The sequence below is a fragment of the Pogoniulus pusillus genome, chromosome 2, assembly GCF_015220805.1.
Source record: "Pogoniulus pusillus isolate bPogPus1 chromosome 2, bPogPus1.pri, whole genome shotgun sequence".
NCBI classification, from domain to species: Eukaryota; Metazoa; Chordata; class Aves; order Piciformes; family Lybiidae; genus Pogoniulus; species Pogoniulus pusillus.
Window position 1 is genome coordinate 801,483 of NC_087265.1, and position 18,620 is coordinate 820,102.

At 50.7% G+C, this 18,620-nt stretch overlaps 1 protein-coding gene across 7 annotated transcripts in view; it reads right to left on the reverse strand.

The window, feature by feature from the left end:
- Positions 1-18,620, reverse strand: part of LRP1B (LDL receptor related protein 1B) — a 646,717-nt gene that overhangs the window by 176,943 nt on the left and 451,154 nt on the right. For all 7 annotated transcript variants that reach the window (XM_064154536.1, XM_064154527.1, XM_064154516.1 and 4 more), the window contains 8 exons: positions 17,948-18,115; positions 16,154-16,336; positions 13,386-13,586; positions 9,901-10,146; positions 5,432-5,629; positions 4,715-4,919; positions 2,795-2,959; positions 1,753-1,997 (listed from right to left, as the gene is read on the reverse strand). In XM_064154536.1, the coding sequence (XP_064010606.1) occupies positions 1,753-1,997; positions 2,795-2,959; positions 4,715-4,919; positions 5,432-5,629; positions 9,901-10,146; positions 13,386-13,586; positions 16,154-16,336; positions 17,948-18,115 (1,611 nt within the window). The remainder of the gene's footprint in view (positions 1-1,752; positions 1,998-2,794; positions 2,960-4,714; positions 4,920-5,431; positions 5,630-9,900; positions 10,147-13,385; positions 13,587-16,153; positions 16,337-17,947; positions 18,116-18,620) is intronic.

Here is an 18,620-nt window from a genome sequence, read left to right on the forward strand (position 1 = left end):
TTCATCTTGAATCTGTCCCTTTGTGGCATCAGATTTTAGCTAGGCAAATGTTCCCTCTTGCACTGGAATGGTGCACATGGTAATGAATTCTGCCTAGCCCTTCACACACACGCACCGTGGTTGCACCAGAAGGACTGTCTTGAGCAAGCTGGCATCCCAGCTCGCCTGGAGGTTCCGAGCTCTCTTCTCCAACAAGAGGTTAGGAAATGGTCAGCAACACCACAACAGCAGCTTCCTGTTTCTAATACTGGCACAGCTCCGGTTGCATCCAAAACCAAATGGCTGCACTTAGTTCTTTGTTTTCCATGGGGATCTACTGAGGGAGATGATCTCCAAGTATCCTTCCAACAAAGTAACTGCAGAAGTTTAATTGGGAGCATTTAGCTCAACTCAGCATCCTACCACATCCTTTCATTGCCACTTCCAATCACCACTGTGTCCTCATTATTTCACAGCTAATGAAGTCAAGGCTCTGACTCACAAGTCCAAGGACTCCTGACCATGAGACAAAGCTTTCCAACTATTTCCATTAACGTTTATGATTCCCAAGCCAGGGATACAGCAACTTTGAAGAGCTCAACATCCAAAGAGTCAGAGAAGGAGAAACTCTGAAGCCCACTAAAAACATCTCTTTATGATGGTAGAAGCAGCCATGACTGTTAGGAGGAGCAACAACACTGCCACCTGCCAGCACCGCACCAAGGACCTGCCGTTCACCCGCCCTCGGCTGCTCAGCACCGGAGATGAAGGACGCCTAAGGGAAGGCACATTCGGACGGGCAGCTGATAGTGCTGCCAACAGGTAGGGAGCAGGAGGAAATCACAGCAAAGGCTCAGCCTAGAGAAGGCTCCAGGGGCACCTCAGAGCTGCCTGCCAGAGCCTGAAGGGATCCTGCAGGAAGGCTGCAGAGGGACTTTGCATGAGGGTGTCTGAGGCAGGCCAAGGGGGAATGGTTTGGAGCTGAGGCAGAGCAGGGTTAGAGTGGAGCTGAGGAAGAAGCTCTCCAGTGTGAGGGTGGTGAGAGTCTGTCCCAGGCTGCCCAGGGAGGCTGTGGCTGCCTCCTTGCTGGGGGTGTTGAAGGCCAGGCTGGATGAAGCCTTGAGCAGCTGAGTGTAGCTGGGAGATGTCCCTGGGCATGGTGGGGACGTTGGAGGGGATGAGCTCTGAGGTTCCTTGCAGCCTGGGCCATTCTCTTATTCATAGATATTGCTAAGGTTAAAAAAATAAAGTCACCTCACTAAGCATCAGTTTGGTTTGCAATTAGCCTATTTGATGGAAGTGAGAGCTAGGAAGGGGTTGCCCAGGGAGGTGGTGGAAGCCTCATCCCTGGAGGTGTTTAACGCCAGGCTGGATGAGGCTGTGGCCAACCTGATCTTGTGTGAGGTGTCCCTGCCCTGGCAGGGGAGTTGGGACTGGATGATCCTCGTGGTCTCTTCCAGCTCTGAGTGATTCTATGATTCTGAACACTCTTGTGTTTAGTTCTACCAGAAACACTTCTTCCACTTGGAAGCCTTTTCCAGAGGTGCCCTGCACTACACTTGTAAGACGGCAGCCAGAGCCCAGCTGGGCAACCCTCACAGCCACTCATCCCATGAAGCCAAAGCCACTGGTCTGAGTATGACCATGACCTCCCAAGGAGCAGTGGAGGTGCTAAATACAGTATTTAACAAGTGTCACTTCGAGGCTAACTCTTGCACAAGTATTGATACGTTCAAAGCATACCCCCCCCAGCAATAATTGCTCTGTAGTCACCTTGGGGCTGACGACTTGGGTGATATATCTGAAGGTCAAATGGCTGAGCACTTGTTTTTTGTATGACACTGACGTTTTGGCCAGTCCACTTGTTGGCTTTTGCAAGTGTATTGGTCCTCCAGTCTGTCCAATAGACTTCACTCCCATAGAGAGACACAGCAAAAGGGTGGGAAAGATATTCGTGCCCCCTGATGATTTCTATCATGCTGGTTCCATCATACAGCGCTGAATAAATGGCATCCGACCTGCAAGACAGGCCCACAGGCAAGGTTACAGGGCAAGGTCTGTTAACAGAACTTTACTCTTACACCCTGGTAACACCAAAGCATCTTTACAGCTGAGTCACTCGCTCCAGGGATCAATTATTCAGGTGAATTAAATTAACTCAGGATATGAAACACAGGTTTGCTTGCAGACTGCTTTTGAAATCAGATTTACCTCCGTGCTGTGGGAGTGCAGCAAGGAAATGAGTTTCCATTCAGGTAAGCTATGGGAAAAAACTGGGCAATAGCTTGGGTTCAGGTACAAGCATCAGGGAGCACAAACAGGCAGCTGCTCTCTGAAGCAGAGCAAGCCAGGAACTGTGCCACAGCTGGCAGAGGCAGAAGCCCACTGTCCTCACAAGGGGAGAGGGGAGAAGGCCACAGTGGTGGCAGTCAGGTCCAAACCAGCAGAGAAGTTTGTAGTGACAAGACAGGGGCAGGCCAGGCAGCCACCCTCCGTGCTGTTATCTGGACCAACAGGGCCCATGCCCAGGCAGCAGAGTCTCACTGAGGCAGGGGTCAATGGGCCCCTTGGACCATGGCCAGGGTGTCTCAGGCAGCATGAGATGCACGAGAGGCCTGGTCAGGGCCACTAAAGCTGCTGGTACAGCCCAGGAAGAGAAGACAGCCATGTAAATGGAGGAGTGCCCATCCTGCCCACAGCAGACTCCTCAGGCACACAGCAGCCATCACTGCCTGACGCTTACACTCGAGCTCACCTTCCTGCAGGCAAGGTAAGGATGTATAAACAGATAACAACAACCCTGTTACCACTTCACCTGGCATCTGTCCACACTATTCTTTTCTCAAAGTGATCCACAGTAAGGCCATTAGGCCAGGCTCCAGTGTCCATGTCTTTGTATATGATCTTCCTTTCTGCTCCACTCATGGAAGCAGATTCAATGCGAGGAAAATTTGCATCCCAGTCTGTCCAAAACAGAATTCTGATGAGAGGGAAAGGAAACACATAAAAAAATATTAAAGCACTAAGAATAATCTGAAATGGTTCAGTAAGACAATAACTGGAAGAGAAAGCTCAAAGATGCACATGTTTGACGTGAATGGAACAAGTATCAATTAATTTGGGCAGCTGCAGAACACCTGTGAAGTACCAGAGCAGCATGGAGGTAATCTCTCATTAGCAGTGCTGCAGCACTCATGCAGCTCCCCAGGTTTAAGAACAGAAATGCAGTGTTGCTCCCTTTTCCAGGCCCATTATTTGTCTTTTTCCCCTCCCAGCCCTTTAATCTGACCTACTTATCTGCCAGTTCTGCCAACAGGAAGCTTCTGGAAAGACCACTATAGATGAGCAATGCACCCTTGCAAATGGACTGTCCAACATCTGAACTGAGAGGGCAGAGCCCTTGCTCAGCCAGGCATGAAGTTCCCAATTCAGAACTGAATGTGGCACCTTTAGCTGCTTCTGTTTGTACCTCCATAGGTGCTTCTCACTGAAGACACAGGACAGGGGTTTGAACTAGGTGATCTTTGAGGTCCCTTCCAACTTAAGTCCCTTCTCACTTGCTCCTTGTGATAGGACAAGCAGTAATGGATGGAAGCTGCAGCACAGCAGGTTCCAGCTCAACACAAGGGGGAACTTCTTGACTGGAAGGGTCCCAGAGCACTGGCACAGGCTGTCCAGAGAGGCTGTGGAGTCTCCTTCTCTGGAGCCTTTCAAGGCCTGTCTGGCTGTGTTCCTGTGTGATCTGTGTTAGATAGGATTGTGCTGCTCTGACAGAGGGGTTGGACTGGATGGTCTCCTTGGGTCCCTTCCAACCCTAATATCCTGTGGACTAACCCACTCTATGACAGACCACAGCAGGCTCCTAACCAAAGTTGAGCTTCCATAACTTCACACACTCACTGTAATTTATATTATTTGAGGCCTTATTTAAGTCGTGGGGTTTGGTTGGTTGGAGTTTTGTTGGTTTGTTTTGTGGTTTGTTTGGTTTCAATGCTGGGTTTTGGGGTTGGTTTTTTTGTTGTTTTGTTTTTCTTACTGTGAAGACTTGGAACACTGAATTATGAAACATGTTTGATGATTGCTGAAACAGCACTAGTGGGAAACAGTTTGTATTGTGCTAGCATGCTACCAACACCAGACAACACTTTAACTTACACAGACTTCTTTTTTTAAGCACCCAGTTGGACTTCTGATTTAGTTATGAGAGGCATTAGATAAAATACATATTTATGATAGCAGGCTGAATCTACTACACTCTGTACTTATGATTCCAGTTTGTAGAGCACCCCTCAGGAATAGGTAGAAAAGATACTGACAGAAGCTGAAAAGCTTTAGCTCCACTTGAAAGGACCAACCACTAAAATAAGTGGTTTAGTCTAAGCTATATTCTCTGTTCCTAGCAAACAATCTCTAAGCAAGATAATCAGCTCAGTAATACCTAGATCTGTCCACGTGGGAAGGTGAGACCAAGGGCTCCAATTGCTCCTGTCCACAGCAAAAAAGTAAATGAAGCACCACCAAAGCAAGGGAAGTGATTTGCTAAGAAACAGCTCCCTGTGTCTCCCAGCTTAGCTTTATCACAACTACCCATCTCAGACGACACACTAATAACAGACTCTGCCACTCAAAATGCACTTTCGGTGACTATTAAAGCCAGGAACTACAGCTCACAGCAAAGAAATGAAACCAAGTTTAAAACACTTTGCCAAGATGACAAAGCAATCTCTACACTCACCCATATCTGGGGTCCAAAGCGATGGCCCTGGGGTGCTCCATAGCTCCTGCTATTAAGGTTGTTCTCAAAGTGCCGTCCAGCTTGGCCACTTCGATCTGGTCCAAGTTGCTGTCTATCCAGTAAATGTTCCCTGCAATCCAGTCCACAGTCAGGCCTTCAGGCGTGGCCAGCCCGTGCTGCACCACCACCTCAATGGCACCAACACCTGAACAGACAAGGAAAAAGGAAAGGAGAGTCTCAAATAACTGATCCAGAGTGTGTCAAGAGAGCAAGGAGGCAGAAGAGCACCGCATGCTCATGGAGTGAACCCTTGACTGATCTGCTGAGTGGGAATACTTTGCTCCCTGTGACATTTGATAGATTGCTGTCAGGTAAGAGAAGCTCTGGAGCTTCCACTGGAAGTCAGAGATGGCATGCAGAGTAAGGCAGGAGGCGTCAGTGCTGCGTTAGCAGTGACCTCCTTGCAGCACCTGCAGGACATGGCCGCAGGCACTGGACAGAGCTCACACAGCTCTAGGGCAGCTCTTTCTCAGGCAGAAAAGAGAGGAAATGTAAAGACTGTGATGAAGACAGAAACGGCAGGAGAACCACTGCTGTTACTTAGCTCTTTCAAACTCATGCTGCTGTACCAACAGCAGCAACCTGCAGCTCAGCAGGTGCACCACTCTGCAGCGGCAGTGGTTCGTACTGTGAAGAAAGCAAAGGTTAGGTTGGTACCTGCGGTGTCCGAGAGCTTGCCTCTGTAAATCTTGTCCTCTACCACATCTGTCCAGTACAGTAAGCTCTGTCCAAAATGAAAATCCAGAGCTATGGTGTTTCTCAGCCCAGGAACCAGGAGGCTGTAGTCACGTTTGTGAAGGTCAATTTTTCTGATCTCGTGTCGGATAGAGAAGATGATGAAGGCCTCGAAGGGATCTGGAAGCAGGAAATGACACAGTGCAGAAGGATCATGAAGGAGATGCAGCCACAGACTGACAAGAATGGGTGCAGGAAGAACAAGAGGGTGATTCAGCAGCAGAAAGATGATTAAAACAATTCATCTTCAAACACATTTGCAGCCCACAGACCTCTTAGCTTCTCCCTCCTGGCACTATCCCCGATGGCTCCCAGAGCTCCTAAACACTGAAGCGAGCAATACCAAACTCCACTGTGGAGCTGTGCTCTGTAGCTCATGGTTAGAGCCCCACAAGGCCATGCTTATCCAAGCCACCATGCTCTTCACAGGCTGCAGTGACACACCATGCCAGCAAACTTCAGCAGTTAACCCCAGAGAGAGTGCCTGGGCAACAGCTCTCATTTACCTCCTCACTCCAGCTGAAGGGGTTCACAGCAAACTCAGCCCAGAGCACCAAGGAGGGAGGTGAGCATTTCTGTGCTCACTGATACATGCCCTCACAGATCCAGCCACCAAAGGCATTGCCTTTGCCAAGCAACAAGTGGTAGAGTATTTGTTCCTGTGGTCTTACACCAAACCAGGTACTTGCTGAGATGGCCAAGAGAGCCACCAGCATCCTGGCCTGGAGCAGGAATACTGTGGCCAGCAGCAGGGAAGCCATCGTGGTCCTGCACTCAGCTCTGCTGAGGCCACATCTCAAATACTGAGTTTGCCTCTGGGCCCCTCACTCCAAGAAAGACCAGAAAAAAGAAGAACCCTAACAAATCTGGGCTATGTTGGATGGGGTTTGCCACTCAAAGCAGAAGTCTAACTCTGGCTGCACAACCTGCACTGCAAATTATCAACGGGATGGAGAAAAAGGATGGAAGTTCCACAGGGTCTGCAGAGCTTCAAGGTACAGCACTGCAGAATGGAAATGAACACTAAGAAAGGCACATGGAAATGCATGCAGGCAAAGGCATCATAGAATAGAAAGAATCAGACAGCTTGGAAGAGACCTCCAAGCTCACCCAGCCCAACCTAGCACCCAGCCCTGGCCAAGCAACCAGACCATGGCACTAAGTGCCCCAGCCAGCCTTGGCTTCAACACATCCAGCCATGGCCACTCCACCACCTCCCTGGGCAGCCCATTCCAATGCCAATCACTCTCTCTGACAACAACTTCCTCCTAACATCCAGCCTGAACCTCCCCTGGCAGAACCTGAGACTGTGTCCCCTTGTTCTGTTGCTGCTTGCCTGGCAGCAGAGCCCAATCCCACCTGGCTACAGCCTCCCTTCAGGTAGCTGTAGACAGCAATGAGCTCTGCCCTGAGCCTCCTCTGCTGCAGGCTGCACACCCCCAGCTCCCTCATCCTCTCCTCACAGGGCTTCCTATGGAAATCCACTTCACTTAGACAATTTAAATTACCAGGTCCTATGCTGAGGTTTTCCCCTTCCCGTTTCTCCCCCTGCCCAAAACAAGGCAAAGATGCAAACCGAGCTCAGTGCTGGGCTGTTTCAGAATCCAGCTCCTGTCAGCCCAGACTCTCCAAGGTGGAACACTCGTATGAATTTATCTGTTGGGAACAGAGCTTTGGGCTCTGGCTGCTCTCCTGCTTGTTTTGTTTTGCTCTGTACTGTTTGCCTGGGCTTGTTATCATCTAAGAGAGGTCAAGTGTAATAAATCTGCACAACTTGTTGTGAAATGTCTCTAAGAGGAATTGGCAAAGGCAGCATGAAAGAGATGCAATTTGAATCCATTGCTGTCTGCATAATGGAGCCCTGTAGCACACCTTCAGTCCAATCAACACTCAGCTAAAGAGCAGGGAAATGTTTGGTGCCAGCAGGTAAGAGGACACAGGGCAGGAGAGCAGAAACCACTCTAGATGAAAACAAGAGATGTGAGAAGTGAAGGAACTCTGAGAGAAAAACACCACCACCACCTAAACCCCTCCAGAAACGAGGAGAACAGAGCAGAAGTGAGGGGAAGGTAGGAGAAGGACATTCACAGACACTGAAAGTGACACTGGAAATGGAAGGAATTGCTGCTTTGGGACAATTCAGTTCTCTGTCCTTGGTGTTCAGTGCTGGCACCAGAGCTGCTGAGCAGCTTTATCAGCGACATGGGCAGAGGAATCAGTGCACCCTCAGCGACTCTGCAGATGGCACCAAGCTGTGTGGCACAGGCAACTTGCTAGAGGGCAGAGATCCCTCCAGAGGGACCTGGACAGGCTGCAGAGCTGTGCCCAGGCCAACCTCATGGCATTCAACAAGGCCAAGTGTAAGGTCCTGCACCTGGGTGGGTGTCTAAAGAAGACATTTCTGATCCCAGACTGGAGCAGTAACTGTTTACATCTGGTCACAGGAACTGGAGGAACACAGTCACAGTAAGAGACGATCCTGGAGACTGCACCAGCAGTTACTGCCGCCTGATGAAGGCAGACCCCATTCTTAATGAACCAAAATAACCAGCTCCAAGGCAAGACAGCCAATTCCTGAGCAGTGCTCAGAGCTCTCTAAGAGAGCACTCATGACAGAACACTAAGTTTTAATGATTCATGGGGCTGCAATGAGGAACGTGGGGTTTATTACAGCCACTAGATATTTTGGCCATAAGTAAATGAAAGGCTTTATTACTACTGTGAGGAAGTTCTAAGATGTGTAAATCAGCTCAAACTGATTTACAGGCCAAGGAGAAATGCTGGAACTGGACTTCAGTGGGGAAAGCAAAGGAGCACTGCTTTGGCTGCTAACGACTGGACTACTGCTGGTGACTAGCAACAGCAACGCGGGGCTTCGCGGCTAGCGCGGGACTCGCCATGCCTTCATGCCAGCCACCCGGGAGAACGGCCAGTGCCGGGAATGAACCAACACTGTCTTGAGCCTGGAGTGCCTCAGGCTGGAAGGGACCCCAGACCTCACCTGCTCCACCCTGCCCACCATGCCCAGGGACACCTCTCAGCTACACTTAGCTGCTCCAGGACTCATCCAGCCTGGCCTGCAGCACCCCCAGCAAGGAGGCAGCCACAGCCTCTCTGGGCAGCCAGGGACACACTCTCACCACCCTCACACTCAACAACTTCTTCCTCAGCTCCACTCTAACCCTGCTCTGCCTCAGTTCCAAACCATTCCCCCTTGGCCTGTCTCTAGAAACTCTCATGCAAAGTTCCACTGCAGCCTTCCTGCAGAATCCTTTAACATCTTGGAAAGCAGCTCTGAGGTCCTCCTGGAGTCTTCTACAGGCTGCATGCCCCCAGCTCCCTCAGCCTGTGCTCACAGCATAGCTGCTCCAGCCCTTAATCATGACATCTATTAAATTACAATTATCCAAACAAGTAAAGAGGCATTTTGGGATGTATTTCCAGCTCTGAAGTGACAACATCAAACAATGCAGATAATAAAGAAGTGTCAGAGACTCCTAAGCTGAGATTTGGAGTACCTAGACATGAGGGTAAAGATGGCTGACAGGTGACCTTCTTGTGGCCTTCCAGTGTCTGAAGGTGGCTACGAAAGAGCTGGGGAGGGACATTTTAGGCTATCAAAGAGTGCCAGGCCTGGGGGGAATGGAGCAAAGCTGGAGGTGGGGAGGTTCAGACTGGATGTGAGGAGGAAGTTGTTGAGCAGGAGAGTGGTGAGAGGCTGGAATGGGTTGCCCAGGGAGGTTGTTGAGGCCCCATCCCTAGAGGTGTTTAAGGCCAGGCTGGATGAGGCTGTGTGCAGCCTGCTCTAGGGTAGGGTGTCCCTGGGCATGGCAGGGGGGGTGGAACGGGCTGCTCATTGTGGTCCCTTCCAACCCTGACTGATTCTATGTGAGTGTATCCTGCACAGACACATTTGTGCTTTGCACACAGCACCACCTCAAGATGACACCTAACAATTTCTGACTCCTGTCGACAGTGCCACTGAGGGAATGCTTTCCCCCTCCCATTTCGGTTGACTGGATGAGCTCTGGAGGTCCCTTCCAACCTCTCCCACTCTGTGGTTCTGTGAATCCTGTACATGCCCTGTACACACCCCCCCCACACACACCCCATGCATGTTAACCACCCATGGGAACTCCAGAGAACCCCAAACTGGAGGAGCTGTGGTGTTAGCATTGGTAGGGAGCCTTGGCAGCACCGCAGTAACACTGCAATGCTTCAGCCAGCATCGAGACAGACACAGCTGTAACAGCAATCTCAAGAACTCATCAGCACCACATGTGGATAACCCAAGCTTATATTTCATGTTCTCAAGAAAGGAAACAACCTCTCTAAGTGCACATAACAGCTATTAACACCTGGCACCGTGAGCAGACTGAAGTTCACCTTACCAGTACTAACGCAGCTCTCTCCATCCTTGCTGAGCGTCCAGCCCTCGTAACACGAGCACTTGACGGTACTTTTGTGCTGTTCACAGACCTGGCTGCACTTCAGGTGCTTGGTACAATAATCCATAACCTCACAGGTCTTGTTGTCTGCTCCAAGAGCGAATCCTGCAGGGCAGGAGCACACAATCCTTCCTCTGGGCACCACAGAACACCGATGGCTACATCCACCGTTGTTGAGGGAGCACTCGTCTGAAAGAACAGGAGACAAGAGCAAAGCAGACACTCAGGGCCACAGGGGCTGCCAGCTGCACGGCAGCCTTCAACTCTCAGGGCAGCTGCAATGCATCAAAGGCCTCTCAGAAGTGCAAACTGGGGTTTACAGTCATTAAACAGCCTTCTACAGGGATTAGGACTGTAAATGATCTCAGTTCTAAGTAGTCAGCAGCTCTGTGGCAACCTTTCAGGCCTTCAGCATGGCAGCTGCAGAAAGCAGCTACGTTTTGACAGGTTTTACCAATGTTATTTGCCTCCCTGAGGAACGGAGGAGTGCCCATTCAGAGTCAGTCCACAGACCACTGCAGTCACCCACTTCAGTGGTGACCAAAAGAAACAAGCAGGTTTTCCCAAGCAGATCCCTGAGCGTGCAGAGGATGGCTCCCAGCCCTAGCCCTCTGTATCTGAGCTCAGGGACTTGTCAAAGAAACAGGTCCAAGTAAGATCTGCAGGAAATCAGGAGCTTTTTGGCCTTGTTTTCCACTCATAGATACTGGAGGGTACAAGTTCTGCATTCTCTGTGTCAGTGCTCTCACATCATGTCCTGCAGGCAGGTGAGGGTTTGCAAAGCTCTACTAACTGTCTGAGGGTGATTTGTGATCCCTTTGAAGCATCGGAAATGAAAGTAAGATCACCGTGCCTGTGAGACACTGTGACCCCCAGAGGAGAGCAGCACAGAACTCCTCCTCACCTCCTAGCTCAGCTGACAGCCAGGAGATCAGGGGTCTGCTCCATGGGCCCCACTAGAAAGCAGGCTTCACTTTCCATCTATTTGTGTCTGCTACTTATTTTGTTTCACTCTAACAAGCCTCTGAAAGCCTTGGACACTTGAGAGAAACTATAAACCAGAACAGTTTTCTACAGAAGAGCTGTTTCTTCCCATGTAGGCAACCCCACAAGCACCCAAGCAGCCTAACTTCTAACCCCAAGTACGGGGCTTGATTTTAGTGCCTTTTTGTAGCGTAACAAAACAAGCACAGAATGGGCAGGGCTGGAAGGGACCTCAAGGATCATACAGCTCCAGCCCCCCTGCCATGGGCAGGGACACCTCACACTAGATCTGGTCGCTCAGAGCAACATCCAGCCTGGACCTGAACACTTCCAGAGAGGTCGTGGATCACATTCTGTGCTTCTGTCCTCCACAACCTCCCTGGGCAGCCTGTGCCAGTGTCTCACCACCCTCACTGCAAACAACTTCTTCCTGACATCCAGTTTCAATCTCCCCTCTGCCAGTTCAAACCCATTCCTCCTCATCCTGGCATTACAAGAGCTTGTCAGTAGTCCCTCCCCAGCCCTCCTGTAGCCCCCTCCAGATACTGGGAGGCCACTCCAAGGTCTCCTGGAAGCCTTCTCTTCTCCAGGCTGCAGAGCCCCAATTCCCTCTCAGTCTGTCCTCAGAGCAGAGCTGTGGCAGCTCTCTTGGTGGTCTTGGTGATGAAGCTCTTTCATGTGCCTAACATGGCACTGTGCTGCCAAGCATCCCTGTTAGTTTTAAAGCAAAGCACAAAGTATTTAACAGCTGCTGAGAGAGTTGTGGACCAGTACTTGTAAGAGCCATTACACACCAGGCTGGCCCTTGGCAGTAGCCCAGAGGCCACAGGAGCCATCGCAGGCTGTGCTGCCAGCAGGAGCACAGCAGCAGCAGCACAGCAGCAATTAAGATGACCACATGCTCTGCTCTTTTCACCTGCAGCCCAGCCACCATGGGATGGGAGGCAGCTCTCAGAGGACTGAGGTTTACACCGTAAGCTGGACAGAGAATTTAAGCTTCCCCCTCACAGCACAGCAGACCAAGGAGCAGGAGGCTGCAAAGATCTCTCTGCCGTCAGTGCAGCAGTGAACTTTGCCTCCCATGCCAAGCAGCTCTGCTTAGCCCAGTGCAGGGCCTTCTAGTAAAGACAGACTGCAGTTAGTGGAACTGCTTGCAGGTGTCCCCAGGGCTTTGTGACAGAATGCTGGAGACAGTAAAGCACTTCATGCAAAGCAGGGTCAGCTTACAGAGGCAAATTATTGGTATCATACAAAAGAACTACAAATTACCTTCACTGTCCTGCAGTGTTTCACTTCTTATCCCTGCACCATCACCACAGGACAAGAGTAGTGCTACAGAGCTGTGAATTCTTCCACCCCCAGTTCACTTTAGCTTGGCGTGCACTTGATAACGACTCATTAGCTTATCAGTTACACTGCTACCACATCTGGACAACTATGTTTGCACCTTTTTTACTGAGAGATAACCTACACTGCCTGCCGTGCCACAAAACCTGTGCAACACCACTGGGCCGACATGGACCTAGCTCTGGAGAAAGAGCCTTTGGGGTGCTGGGCAGCTTCCCAGCTGCCAGCAGTGCCCTCCTGCAGCCCAGCAGGCAGCTGTGTGCTGGCTGCAGCCAGAGCAGTGTGGGCAGCAGGGCAAGAGAGGGAATTGTGCCCCTAGGCTCTACGCAGACCTCACCACCAATCCTGCCTCCAGTGCTGCTGTCCCCAGCAGGACACAGAGCTGTGGAGTCCAGAGGAGGCCACAAAGGTGCTCCAAGGGCTGGAGCAGCTCTGCTGTGAGCACAGGCTGAGGGAGCTGGGGGGGTGCAGCCTGCAGAGGACTTGTGCTGAGGATATCTAGAGACAGGCCAAGGAGGAGGGGTGTGGAGCTGAAGAAGTTGTTGAGTGTGAGGGTGAGAGTCTGTCCCAGGCTGCCCAGGGAGGCTGTGGCTGCCTCCTGCCTGGAGGTGTTGCAGGCCAGGCTGGATGAGGTCTTGAGAAGCTGAGAGGTGCCCCTGGGCATGGTGTGGAGGGTGGGGCAGATGAGCTCTGAGGTCCCTTCCAGCCTGAGCCATCCTGTGATTTTATTTCCTCATGTCCTCTTGCACAGCTTATGACAGGACTCTATCAACTCAAGCTTTTGGCAGTTAGAGAGAAGTACAAATTCCCTTCAACACTTCCATGTAACACCACAGCTTTTAGATGTGTTTACCTCCAGGAGCATTTCAATAAGGGGAAGGGAAAGACTTACCTACAAGTCTACACTTTCCCTCATTTGAAGTAAGCTAATACGTCAGGCACCCAATGCTACCTAAGAGTAAGTGAAAATCCTCAGACAGGCTACTGTGCCAAAGCTGCAGCCAGAACAAGATGAGCCCTGGCTGCTTCTTGACAGGAGGAATGGTGACAGACAAGAGCAAGAGCAGTCAGGAGCAAAAAGTGTCTAAAGCAAGTACCACAAAGATCGCCTTCATCAGATCCATCAGGACAATCTCTTCTCCCATTGCAGAGCTTCTCAGGCTGTAGGCAGATGGAGGTATCATTAGCACAAGGGTATTTTGGTGGTCCACACATATAGCCCTCGCAATTATCCTCATCAGACTGATCCTCACAATCAACATCGCCATCACATAGCCACGCTTTGCTAATGCATCTCCCTTGGGGAAAAGAGACAACAAACACAGCAAGTCAGGCTGGGCACCGCCAAAACCCTGCAGCAACATCACACAAACGGGTTTCTTGCATTGCTTTATTGTGCTTTCGTCTCGGAGAGCAGAAAGGCAACAGCTTGTGCTGGGCTGCTGCGGCAGCGTGCGCGGCAGTGCTGCCACTCTGCCCTTCCAAAGGACACCAAGCCCCGTTGTCTCCCTGCCCAACACCGCTGCACACGGGCAGGAGCCATCCTCAACTCTTAAATACACCAAATCAGACAAAAATGGCTCCATCTCTTGGTAACTTCTGCTCTCTCTCTCTTCATCTTCTACTCCAACAGCCTTCCATAGGAGCTGTGCTTCAATATCTGTCTTCTGTTAGGATGGGTTTGAGACAAAAGGCACTCCAGGAGCACACACAACATATTCTTGAGTACACCTGCAATACTGTGTCCAGTTTGGGGCTCCCCAGTTCAGGAGAGACAGAGACGTGCTGGTGAGAGTCCAGTGGAGAGCCACGAGGGTGACTGGGGGCACCTGAGCATCTCCCCTGCGGAGAGACACTGAGAGCCCTGGGGCTGGTTAAGTCTGGAGAGGAGAAGACCGAGAGGGCATCTGATCATTGTGTGCAGATCCCTGAGGGGTGGGTGCCAGTGGCTGGGGCCAAGCTCTGTTCAGTGGTCAGCAGCAATAGGAGCAACAAGGAGCAACAGCTGCAAACTGGAACAGAGAAGGTTTTGCCTCAACATGAGGAGAAACTTCTTTATAGTGAGGGTGTTGGAGCCCTGGAGCAGGCTGCCCAGAGAGGTTGTGGATTCTCCTTCTCTGGAGCCTTCCCAAACCCACTTGGAGGTGTTCCTGTATACCCTGCCCTGGGTGAGCCTGCTCTGGCAGAGGGACTGGACTGGATGACCTCTGGAGGTGCCTTCCAACCCCTAACATTCTGTGATTGAATATAAAGCAGGAAGTTGAATCCTGTCTCAGCTTCTCTTCAAATTAGACTAATTTAAAGGCAGGAAACAACCAGCTAGATGTAGCCTAACAGTAGTCCATCTCCACCAGGCAGTCACTGCAACTCATCTGCTCCTGCTGTGCAAAGCTGAGTAGATGTGTCACCACATCAGCTCAGACAGCAGCCTGGTGTTCTCCCAAACCAAAGTGGAGACACCAGCCTGGAATTCTGTGAACTCCAGCGCCCTGCAGCTTTCTGACTGACTCCGGAGAGCACAGCTCAACAGCGGCAGGCTGGACAGCCCCACCAGGAGCAAGGGTTCCTCTACATGCTTAAAAAGGTAGAAGAGAAACAGAAGGGAAGCGAGGGCAAAGAGAACCCGACACAAACGTGGCTGTTTCTGCGAGAAGGAAGCTGCTGCTAAGCAGCCATGAGGCATTACTCACCAAACAATAAATGTCTATAACTATCTGAGGGCTGGGGGTCAGGAGCAGGGGACAGGCTCTGCTCACTGAGACAAGCCAAGGGGGAATGGATTGAGGCTGAGGCAGAGCAGGGTTTGAGTGGAGCTGAGGAAGAAGTTGTTGAGTGTGAGGGTGGTGAGAGTCTGTCCCAGGCTGCCCAGGGAGGCTGTGGCTGCCTCCTTGCTGGGGGTGCTGCAGGCCAGGCTGGATGAGGCCTGGAGCAGCTGAGTGTAGCTGAGAGGTGTCCCTGGGCATGGTGGGGAGGGTGGAGGGGATGAGCTCTGAGGTCCCTTCCAGCCTGACCCACTCTGGGATTCTATGACTAGAATACTCTTTCTTGTGTACAATCACATTTGCCTAATGGCAACAACATTAATACTTTTGATTTCCTGAATTAAATCTTCTCTTGAAAGTCATTTCACTCCTGGTGTCACATTAAGCTTTGACAGAAACTGTAAAAAGATGAATCCAGTGCCAACAGAAAGCTCTTCCTCAAGTGAGCTGTCCCTCAGGACTGGCACATTCTTTCCAGTTTCTTTGAATGAAGTACACTCAGCAGAAGTTAATGTTGAACACTCTGGAAGAACACATTTTGCTTCCAACATTGTGCCTCAAATTTCCAGTGCTGTGGTTCCAATTCCTCAAAACCTTTCAGCCAATTACTTTAGACCCTTTCAGTCAACTTGCTTCTGGGGCCAAAGATGGAAAACAGAAGGACATAGCTGGACTTCCCTCTACTATTGGATGCTACACTTAAGCATTTGGTTTGATGTTCTATCGTGAAGAACAGTGTCAGCTCTAAGTGAAGGTCCCATCCCTGAAGACATTTAAGATCAGACTCAATGTGGCCCTCAACAGCTTCATCTAGTTGGAGATGTCCCTGCTGGCCACAGGGGGGTGGGACAAGATGACCTTTGAGCGTCCCTTCCAACCCAGTGCAATCTGTGATGTGTGAAAGTAATCTGCAGTGCCATCCATTTGACCCTGCAAACTGGCAGGCAGGTCAGGGGCAGTGCATGAATACTCCTCACCTAGAGCACAGTAGGTGACATCACCTCAGAGTCATTCGACACCAAGGGCAGTACTCAGGTAGCAGGTATGGGTCACAGCACACAGACACGCAGTCAGGGGGAGCAGAGCCTCTGGGCAGGCCCTACCTGTGCTCCTGCAGGAGAACTTGGTTGTGCCATCGCACCGCCGGATGGTTCCATTGCAGCCTCTCTCGTCGCTGCCATCCTCGCAGTCCTTCTCCCCATCGCAGCGCCACAGCTCAGGAACACAGTTCCCATCAGGGCTGCACTGGAATTCCTTCCCACTGCATCTTCCAGGAGAAGGGGTTTCTTAGGAAAACAAGAGTTACACTGGAGACGTTGCTCAGGGGAGCCTTTTGCAGGCTGCAACTACAGTGACTTGAATGCCCTTTGCTAGTCAAGGCCAGGATCCGGCCACCCAGGTGTAACACCCTCTGATCACTGCTCCTTCCTCACTCAGCACTCCAACACAAGCGCTACGCAAACTCTCCCTCATCCTGCTCACTCCCTTCACTCCCTCCTTCACCACAGGCTGAGGGTAAATACCAGGCATATTTTTACACAGCTGCCAGACAAGAATCAATTTGGAGGCACAAGGAGGACCAAGACTGAAGAAGTTTTCCTGGTGCATTCTAAAGCCTTGACGCTCACTCTCCAGCTCCGTTCCCCTTCTCCTCCATTCTCTTCCCCCCCCAAATGAGGTTGATCTCCTCGTTCACAAGGCATGAAAGGTCACACAAATTTCACAGCAATGAACTTCAGCTCAGTGCAGCTATGGGATCAGTCTCGAATGCTTCAAAGCACATTAAGTACATCATCTCAATTATTAATCACACATTTCAGTCTCTAAGTATTTTCTAGACTTCATCCTTTCCTACCTGCTCCTCTTGCTCCTTTCCCACCCTGTTACCTTGGTGAACATCTCCAGTATCTCATTACACACTGCTGTCAGTGACACATGCTTTGAAGGGATGATGAAGTTACACATGCCAGCTTGCACCAAAGAGCATTGTTTGAATAAATTCTTAGGGCATTATCAAGAGACATAAAGTTTATTACAGAAAACAACAAACACCAACAAACAAAGGCAACTTCTAATAAATAATCCTCATCCTGGCATTTCTTACATAGAAATCAAACAAAAACTGCTGGGGAGTGTGCATCATGCAGCAGAGCAGGACACAGAAGATGCATGAACTGGAACACCTGGCTGGAGCAGCTCTGCTGTGAGCACAGGCTGAGGGAGCTGGGAGGGTGCAGCCTGCAGAGGAGAAGGCTCCAGGGGCACCTCAGAGCTGCCCGCCAGAGCCTGAAGGGATCCTGCAGGAAGGCTGCAGAGGGACTTGTGCTGAGGGGGTCTGAGCCAGGCCAAGGGGGAATGGTTTGGAGCTGAGGCAGAGCAGGGTTAGAGTGGAGCTGAGGAAGAAGTTGTTCAATGTGAGGGTGGTGAGAGTGTGGCCCAGGCTGCCCAGGGAGGCTGTGGCTGCCTCCTTGCTGGGGGTGTTGCAGGCCAGGTTGGATGAGGCCTTGAACATGGTGGGGAGGCTGGAGGGGATGAGCTCTGAGGTACCTTCAACCTGAGCTGCTCTGTGACTCTATGATTAAGTGACAACCTAAATCAAGCTGCTTACTGTCTCCTTCTGTAGGCAGCAAGCACCTCTAGCAGGACAAACATCACATTTATCTTGATTCAGTGAGCCTACAAAAGGCCTCAGTTGCACACCCATGCTCCTCTGATACACTCCTGCATCATCATATTACACTTGACATTTCCCATGGAAAACACTGCTATGGTTCAAAGCAATCCTTTTGTTCCATGGACTGAGATCAGGTCCTCCATGCTGGAATAAAGCATTCCTTGGGTTTGTAAGCGGTAAGTTCTTAAGAGAAAAACAAGAAGCAGCAGCCAACCCAACTGACCTTCCTTGCTGCAGTTTGGTTTGGTTTCATCACTGAAGTCTCCACAGTCATTGTCACCATCACAGGCCCAGTGGCCTGGGACACATCTGCCATTAGAACACCTGAACTGATCAGCAGAACACGAGTGAATGCAGCCCAGCTCATCACTGCCATCACCACAGTCGTCATCTGCAGACAGCAATCGTAAAGTTACTTCAGGAAAGATGGGAAGAGAGCAAGTTATTTCCAAAAAGGCAAGAGGAAAACACAGATGCTAAGTAAAGGTTGTATTTAGCACCCATGGGCATGTGGTGACATCATTTTACCAGCAGAGCCCTCTCTCATCAGGGACACTCTTCCCCTTTACACTGAATTCACTCCTGCTTAAGCCTCACACTTAGGAAAGAACAGTCCCATGGGCCAGAATAAGCAGTAAGTTGTCACTCAAACACCTTTTCTTTCAGGCAAAGGAAAGAACTACCTTGCGAGCTCTTCCCAGCCCACCCCCGTCCAGAATCACAGAATGGCTCAGGCTGCAAGGGCCCTCAGAGCCCATCTACTCCAACCACCCTGCTATGGGCAGGGACATCTCTCAGGTAGACTCAGCCCCTCAAAGGCCTCACCCAACCTGGCCTTGAACACCTCTCTCTTGACAGCTGCTGTTCCTCAGAACCAAGAAGAGAATATTTCCAGA